Source organism: Pteropus alecto, unplaced genomic scaffold, assembly GCF_000325575.1.
Source record: "Pteropus alecto unplaced genomic scaffold, ASM32557v1 scaffold81, whole genome shotgun sequence".
Classification (NCBI taxonomy): Eukaryota; Metazoa; Chordata; class Mammalia; order Chiroptera; family Pteropodidae; genus Pteropus; species Pteropus alecto.
The window spans coordinates 13,809,409-13,818,600 of NW_006433378.1; the positions used below are offsets into that span (position 1 = coordinate 13,809,409).

General features: G+C 31.2%; 1 protein-coding gene across 2 annotated transcripts in view; it reads left to right on the forward strand.

Annotated features, from left to right (window-relative positions):
* The window catches only part of NCAM2 (neural cell adhesion molecule 2), a 413,016-nt gene that overhangs the window by 358,614 nt on the left and 45,210 nt on the right, over positions 1-9,192 (forward strand). For both annotated transcript variants that reach the window (XM_006908233.1, XM_006908234.1), the window contains one exon: positions 8,775-8,894. In XM_006908233.1, the coding sequence (XP_006908295.1) occupies positions 8,775-8,894 (120 nt within the window). The remainder of the gene's footprint in view (positions 1-8,774; positions 8,895-9,192) is intronic.

Consider the following 9,192-nt stretch of genomic DNA (forward strand, 5'->3'; position numbering starts at 1 on the left):
TTTTCTCCATATAAGATTATATCATCTGTGAACAAAGACAATTTTACTTCTTGCTTTTTAATTTGGATGAATTTTATTTTATTTTATTTTTTCATTATTTTGCTGGCTAGAACTTTCAGTCATATGTTAAGTAGAAGTGGTGAAAGCAAGCATCCTTGCCTTGTTCCTGATCCTAGAGTAAAATATTTCAGTTTTTCACCATTGAGTATGATTCACTGGAGGTTTTTAATAAGTTAATCTTTGAACAACCTAAGTTTGAACTGCACAGGTCCACATATACACAACTTTTTTTTTTTTTTTTTAAATGAATACCTGTACTATTTTGGATCCACAGTTGAGAGTCTCTTGATGTGGAGCACCAATTTATATGCATTGCTCTAACACCATTTTATATAGGGGATTTCAGCATCTGTGGATTTGGTATTCATGCAAGGTCCTGGAACCAATTCGCTGTGGATACTGAGGGACAACTAAGTTTTAGGGGAGTCAGACTTTATACATGGGTATTCAACTGTGTGGGCATCAGTGCCCCTAATGCCCATGTAGCTCTAGAGTCCACTATATATGACTTTTATTATGTCAATGTAGTATCTTTCTATAGCTAGTTTTTTGAGTGATCTTATCATGAAAGGGTGTTGAATTATATCAAATGCTTTTTCTGAATCAAGTGAGTTGATTATGTATGTATTTTTCCCCTCATTCTGTAATTGTGTTATATTATATTAATTTTTTTTTTTATTTTGAAACATCCTTGCATTCTAAGAATAAATTATGCTTGGTCCTGGTATAGAATCCTTAATATGCTGCTGAATTTAGTTTGCTAGTATTTTGCTGAAGGAATTTGCATCAAAGTTCACAAAGGATACTGGCCTGTAGTTTTTATTTTTATTTTTTTTCTGAAGTATCTTTGTCTGGTATTAGTATCAGGTTAATATGATCTCACTGAATGAGTTAGAACTTGTTCCCTCATCTTAGTTTTTTAAGAAAATTTTGAGAAGGATTGGTGTTAGTTCTTTAAATGTTTGACAAAATTCACAAGGGAAGCTTGAGTCCTGGACTTTTCTTTGTTGGGTGATTTTTAATTACCTATGAATCTCCTTAACAGTTATAGGTCTAATTAGATTAGATTTTCTATTATTTCATGATTTAATATTGCTAGGTTTTGTGTTCTAAGAATTTTTTTCATTTCATCTAGGTTATCAAATTGGTTGGCAACAATCTTTCATAGTAGATAGAACTATTCTGTTTTTAAATCAAATTAGTAGATTTTTTGATAACCCTTTTTATTTTTTAGAATCCATAGTAATGTCTGCACTTGCATTTCTGATTTTAGTAATATGAGATACATGAAATAAACTCTTTATTTAGTATTTTAAGAAAAGTAAAATGACAGAATAGATTGGCTATAATTCACTATAGTCAGAAGTGGCTGGTAAATGTCTTTCTTTTGCAATGAGAGGCTTAAGGATAAGAACTCTTAAGAATCAGATAGGCTGATTTGACTTTGCTTTAAATTTTTCATCATTGCATTTTACTATGATTATAATGTACTCCTGTAAATTATAACAAAACTCAGTCAATCATATCCATCTTATGGTGCTGGAATTTTATGAAGATCGTTAGTAGGAATTTATATTGTTCATTCTAATGAGAATCCAGAAACACATAATTAAGTAAAATATTCTGAGAAAGAGGTTATGTTCTCTAAGAGCTTAAATTAAATCTTAAAAGGCATCTATAGTATCATCATTTGTGTTAGATTATCATTTTTATTTTTGCATGTAATTAATATCTTTGGGAAGAAAGACTAAATTTTCCTTACACACAGGTTTATGAGGATTATTTAGATTCCTTTTATACAGAAGGTTTTCAATACTTTGGTATCTTAGGCCAAGATAGTTGTGGGCAATGCAAAGCTTTAAGACAGAATCTTGTTCAAATCCAAGCTTTGCTTCCTATTGGTTAAATGATTTTCCTGAGCCTCCATTTCTTTACTTATGAAATGAAGAATGCAACCAAATTATTCTACTCTAAGTACTGAATAAAATACTATCGAATAGTAGATTTTCCCACAAACAAAAAGTTTTACTTAAAGAAATAAAAGGTGCTTTAAATGCTTAGCAACAAAGGAGTAGGATGAATAAGTGATAAAGGATAGCTGTATGTTTTGTAAGTGTCTCTTTGGGTCAGTTTCTTTAAACATAGTGTCTTTCTTGCATATTTTTTTTAAATGTCAATTCAATAACTCTTTGTCAAATTCTTATTTTGCGAAATGAGAAGGCTCTGTGAAAGCTGGGGACAATATACGTGATATATATTATATGTGTTCTGTTCACCACATCCTCACAACAAAAAGCTTCTCACAATAAAACATACAAATACACAAATAAGGGGCATATTAAAACTGAAAAATACTATGTCTAGATGTTATTAAAAGGTTAAATAGTTAAAAGGAGGCTTAGAGTTTCTATATGCATGGCGGAAGGAGGGGCATTTAATTGTAGTAGCTAAACTTATGCACCCACCCCTTACCTAAAAAAAAAAAAAAAAAAGTGCTTTAGCACAAAAAGAGTTTTGTAGGTATAAACACTTTGGAAATTAGCAGTTTTATGAATTAGAAAATAATATTCTGATTATTTTTAATCATCAAGGGTTTTGTGAGTATGTAATAAAAATCTATATGTTTTAGACTATAGGAGGAAATGTTTGGTAATTAAACATGGATCATATTTTACATACTAAATAGGTTGTGAAAAAATGTATCAAAAGAATTCTTCTTGGATAAATAATTTTGCATATACTATGTTATATTTTAAGGAAAGATAACAATTTATTAGAGCTAATGGAAATTTCTAGGTTGACTATAGAAACATATGACCTTTCTAGGTAAATTTGAAGTACTATTATCAATTTCCTCATAAATTAAGATTTTTTAAGTGAAAAAGTTATGAATTTTTTATGAAACAATATTTTTTTTGATAGAACTGTCCTGTTTTTAAATCAAAATTCTTATATAAGGAGTATATTTCAAGTGAAAGCCATTTGGTTTTAAGGGACAATAGGTACTTTCTGTGTAAAATTTCAGTAGTTAAATTGTTTATCTGTTAATTTTTATGCATAATTTGTGCTCATGATGAAAAAGAACATTAAAAAATACAATAAAGAGAAAATTAATGAACCTTCAGAAGTGATGAGCTATAATTTTAAAATAATGCCATCAACATATTGTTTTGAGTAAAAGCCCCACACAAATAACACAAAACCATTTGATTAATTTTTCTTTCTACCGTTCATCAGATTATAGCCATGCGACTAATTCGTTAAAAGTAGTCTAGAAATATTTATATCAAAATATATACCCTACAGATTATATGTTATATTTCATAAAGTTCTCTAAGATGCTTTAGATGAGATCATATTCTTTTGCAACTAATGGGATCTTGAAATACAATATAATTCATACAAAAATGCAAAGTTGAGTTTTCAAAATAAATGAAAATAAAATTGAACTGAGATGATTAGGTACATAAAAGTAAGAAAACTTAAAGACACTTTGCATAAGTAATGGAATTATCCTTCAAGTTATTCTTATGTTTATAAAGAATAACTGGAATCAAAGTTTTAGAAAGCTCTACATCATGAATAAAAAGTTTTTAAAAATTACTTTTATTTTTATCAAGCCTGTTGCAAACTCCTATAGATGGGAGCCAGATAATTTTTCTCTCCCATTAAAAAAAAAAAAATGTTGTTTTTGGCTTGCTTTGTTTAGAGAAAAAGGCTATGTTTTAGGTGAGAAATGTTAGGGATTTCACTGTATTCCAGATCTATTTAACAGCAAGTGTAATTTTGAATGACTAATTTGCCCTAGCTAAGCTTTGTGATTTCTCATAGCTGTCTGATATGTTTCACAGATCTTGACAACTTGAACGATTCCATTTTATGTCAGTGAGACAGCAGTTCTACAGCAAGGGAGTCCTTAACCGTTTATGTTGAACGGTGGGAAAACCCCATGGAGAGATTGGGTTTTAGAGAGCCAAGAAGAGAGCATGTCTAAATTTAATCTCATTTTAAAACTTTGCTCAGCCTAATTAGTTTGCAAATATGTAATTTATTTTATTCCACAGGTCATAAATATTCTGTAGCCTCTCCTTCTCTTGACAGCCAAAGGAAAGGGATTTATAACACATTATCTGTACAAACAAAAACTTATTTGTTCAACTTCCTTTCATAAAGTCGGATTCCTTTCTTAAAGGGAGAATGCAACTCCAAATTTTTCTCTTGGTATAATCATTTCCACATTTGTAAAAATAATGTATAAAGCATCATATCTTGCTGTCATTTGCTATTTTAAATATCATTATTTTAATATATTTCAATATTTTGCTATACTCTTTGCATTATTGCCAGGTGGCAAAATGGTCACTTATGAAACCTAATTATATTTAAGTCAAGCAGAAACATTAAATTACTGAAGGAAACCAGATTCTTTTTAGAATGCCTACTCCTGTTGGTATGTCAAAGAAAAATTCATGATTATTTGTAATTTTTAGAAGAGTTGCATTATGATTTTTAAACCATGCTGACTGAACATAACTATAAAATACCCTAATTTATACCATTTGTCCTTAGAAAATTTTTAGTAGTTTGTAATCTAGATCTACATGGAAAGAACCCATCCCACAGTTCAGTTTGTGGTTTTATTGTACTATTGTATTGGTACATACAGAGAAAAAAGACTTTCATTAACTAACTTCATGATTTGAGGTATGACTAATACTAATGCACAGCCTTTTATTTTTCAAGTGGTGGTTTGCTTTCAGGCCCTACCTTGAGCATTCAAAACCTATGTCTGATAATATGCCAGTAAATTATATATGATTTTATATATATATATATATCTCCTCTCGTTTAAGAATGGTAAGTCAAATTACTGATCTGGGGTTTGCCTCCCCTGAATCTTGTTTCTTTCCCTCGCTTTAAATCAGGACTAATTTATAGAGCTCTTTCTGTTTTACACAATAATCTTTAATGTTCAAACACTGTTAACAAGCCTAATAATAAGCATTATTGTACCCAAACCTTTGAGAGTCAGAACTAAAAAATGGACCTTCTTCTTGTGTATAATCTTTGTAAAACTTGCATCAGTAGGTTTACTTCCATGCCTCTCCCCTGTAATTTTGAAGGTTCTCAGGAAGGCCTCCCCTGATCCACTTTACCTTAGGGTGTTGTAGCCCAGCATTGTAATAACAGATCAGCCATGATTTTCAACTTTTTTGCTCCTCTCCTCTGCAAACTACTCTGTGCTGAAATACAGTCAGCAAAGTGGAGAGTCTTGACCCTGAGAACAGAAATATATGAGGAAACATGGAGAAAAGCAACTCTGAATTTATTATAATGGTATTATTAAAGAAATGGGTTTTCCCTTCGCAAAAGGTAAGGAGGCACTCAAAGCACCTCACGATTCCTATGAAATGTTAAAGGAAGAGGCATGCTGACAACTCCAGCCCAAAGGAGCTTTTACTAAAAATACTAAAATGTGGAGTTGCTTTTTTGGGGGGGAGGGGAAGAGTTTGTTTTAATTTTTTAATCTAAGTAATAACCTTAATTTCCCCTGATTTGAAATGTTCTGATATTTTGATAGCTCTATTGCTATCCATTTTAATCTCAAAAAGATAAAGTGTGATCTCCACAATTCTGATTCATGAAGAATGTTATTTGTAATTAAAATTGTGTGCTTTAAATTCTATTCTTTTTCTTGCTTAATTGTATCAAGACAAACAATTGAATATAAGCATTACCAGTTTTTCACACACAGCTGAGTTACAGTCTCTTGCATAATTTTAAAACGATGACAGCAGCTGCGTCTTTACATCATAGGTATTTGGAGGCATATCACATACCAAAGACATCTGCAGCAGTAAAAGTATCTATAGCAATTTCTCATATATTCTTGTATAGCATAGTCTCTACATAGATTATCTGGGTAAACTTTAATATTTATAAGTAAATATCACTAAGTCTATTTTTGCCAGTAAACATAAAGTCAAAGATGAATAACTTTTAGACTCTCCACTATTTTCCATTATCTCACAGTCTGCAGATAATGTTCCCCTTTGTGTAGATAACTGATCCATGGTTGTTTTTATTTCATAGATCACAAATTACTTTGTTTTTATTTATTTATTTTTATTTTTTAGTTACAGCTGACATTCAATATTATATAGGTTTCAGGTATACAGCAGAGTGGTTAGACATTTATATAATTTGCAGAGTGATCCCCTCAATAGGACTAGTATCCAACTGGCACCATACATATTTTTGTCTATACCTTCTTTCAACATTTTTCTATATTTTTATTTTTGTGACATTTAATAAAGGTGTTTATTTAAAAGTTGAGAGACCAACTCAGACCTGAGAGTTAGCAGGATTTCAGTCGGTTGAAGAATCAAGCCCAGAGCTACATGAATTCTTTCATGAGTCTGAGGCATGCATCCCTGCAGTGTATTATTACAAAGGTTACTGTAGCAGACTCCTTTTATGTCCCCATGCTACATCCCGTCATTCTCCATCAAGGTAAAGAAGAGGATAGTCAAACACCCACTGCTCCATGACATCATAATGAATGTTGACTGCTCCATGACAATATTAATTGTCTAAGGGTCTAAGCATTTTTATTATAAGCTCAGAAAAAATATATATTTTTATAAAGCTGTAATATCTGAAGAACAGTAGGCTTAATTCATTTTGCTTTTAAATTCGTTATCTTAACTGACTATATTGATAAAATATGATGAATTTAAACTCTTGAATTCCTTGTTAGGCTTGAGCAGGAACTTTCTTAAGGATGGTAAGATTCCAACTTCTTAGCATTCTAGCTGCCTAACTCAGTTTCATTGCCTCTTCCATTCCATAATCTGTATGAACAGATCCATCTATGCGCTAGCCTCTCCGTTGTAGCTATATCCATTTTATTGTGCTGATATTATATATGTGTTGACTCTCGTTCACCAACAGACTGGGTTTGGGTTTCCTGAAAAACTCACAGGTCATTTGCCTGTCAGAAACAGTTGAATTCAAGACTTGGTTTTTCCTTTTATCCTTATAGCTTCTAATCAATTAGATTTCCCTGCCAATAAGTCTTTTCCCAGCTTCCCTCCCATAACTGTGACACTATTGTTTTCATCTGCGGCTTTGACAAGGCAATGCACTCTCAAAAGCAAGTTCAGTTTTTCTTTCAAAATATGGAAACTGAGAAATGCAAATATAAATGTTGCCAATTAGAGATTTATCCTTTCTGCTGATTTTAGAACATTTGTACTGGATTAAATAAGATTGGGATGATATCTGGACTATATATTTTTACCATTACTCTTTATGTGGTATATTTGATAAAATATACCATATATATGTAAAAAAAATATGTAATGTTCATATATTTTAAATTCTGAATTTTAAACAAAGAAAACATCTCTACAGTGCATCCAGCCAATATTTTTTCTTTTCTGTACTGAAGTAATTCAATAATAATAAATAATTATAATAAAAATTTTATCTAAATAAATGCCAGGAAAATGAATATTGGAGAAAAGAATGGAACAAAAAGAAATATCGAAACAAATTCATTAAGTATATTTATACAGTGTACAATGAAAAATGTTATCTAGTGAATCTATATCATAATGTAATTAATTATCGGAAATATGCTAATGTTACTTTTGAATTTTATTGCACATATACCATGGTTCATATAATACAATAGCCCTACAAATATAATCCTGGTTACCTATAGTTTAATATTTTATTTTATGATTATGTCTTTTATAAACTGATCATTTGATTGGAGTTATTATGTAAACCAGACATAACTTCCTTTTTCTTGTTCATCAAGACATTGCCATTTCCACTAGTTCATTTTTGCTCTGTTTAGCAAAAGCAGTAAAGATAGAAACAACTTTGGAGTTTTCTTAGCTCCATCACAGGAATTTGTAAAGATATAATATTTTGAAATCTGCAATTGTATCTAAAATTCTCTGGAAAATTAAAGACGTTGGCGTGACCCAGGAGATGTTTCTATTAAGCTTTACATCCCTATGCAGTTTCAGATTGTTATATCTTCTTTGTGTCATGTTGAATCCAGGTTTGGTACAGTGTATAATTGAGACGAAATTCAGAGATAAAACACAAAAGATGATAACCTTCAAAGTAGCATGGAAAATAATTTGATTTGATTTGAGATTATCAAATAAATGATCCACTTTTGCTGTATAGTCAATTTGGTGATACTCCATGGACATGACGAAACATCTTATACCAGAAGCCAGAGTTCTGTATATTGAATTCCATTTCTCCATTCTATAGAAAATCTATTTAGAGTAGACACAATATTTGGGATGTATACAGTAAAGACGTTATTTAAATTATTCTTATTTCTTAAATATGGAAAAGGTAAAAAAATACTTTCTGCTCTTTGGATATAACTATCACAAAAGAAACAATTTTCTTTTTTGGAAGTCACTGCATTGGGTTAGAAAGCTAAAATAGAGGCGAAGAAGAGGACAGTTCACAAATCATTCTCTTCTTATATGTATTTCTTAGCTTCTTCAGGTATTTCATGAAATGGTTGACATTTTTTACTCAGCTTTGTAATAGATTGATTTGTTTACTTATTAAAATGTATTAATCATAGGCATGTGTGTGTGTGTATGTGTGTGTGTGTGTGTGTGTGTGTGTGTGTGTGTGTGTGTATATATATATATATTCCCCCCTTCTTCTAGCAATGGTTGTTTTGAGCAACCTGGAACCAAACACAACTTATGAGATCAGAGTTGCAGCTGTGAATGGAAAAGGGCAAGGAGACTACAGTAAAATAGAAATCTTCCAGACGTTACCAGTTCGTAAGTACTCTGCTCTGTTTGTCTCCCCATGGCTCTTCTCTTCACTTTCAACTTAAATGGGGTTTTAAAATTCAGGGAGATGTTTCAACACTTTGGGGAAGTGAATTGCTGAATATGGTGGCATCTCGGATTTATAAAAATAACTTTGCTCTAAGGTAAGGCAAAAAAGAAAAGGTACACTGCAGTATATACAGTAAAATAGCTCTCAGGAAATCATCCCAGTCGGAAGGTGTCCTATTTATTCATAGTCTGATTAATAGAATTGTAGCGCTCAGACTGTATTCTGTGAGAGAGAAGA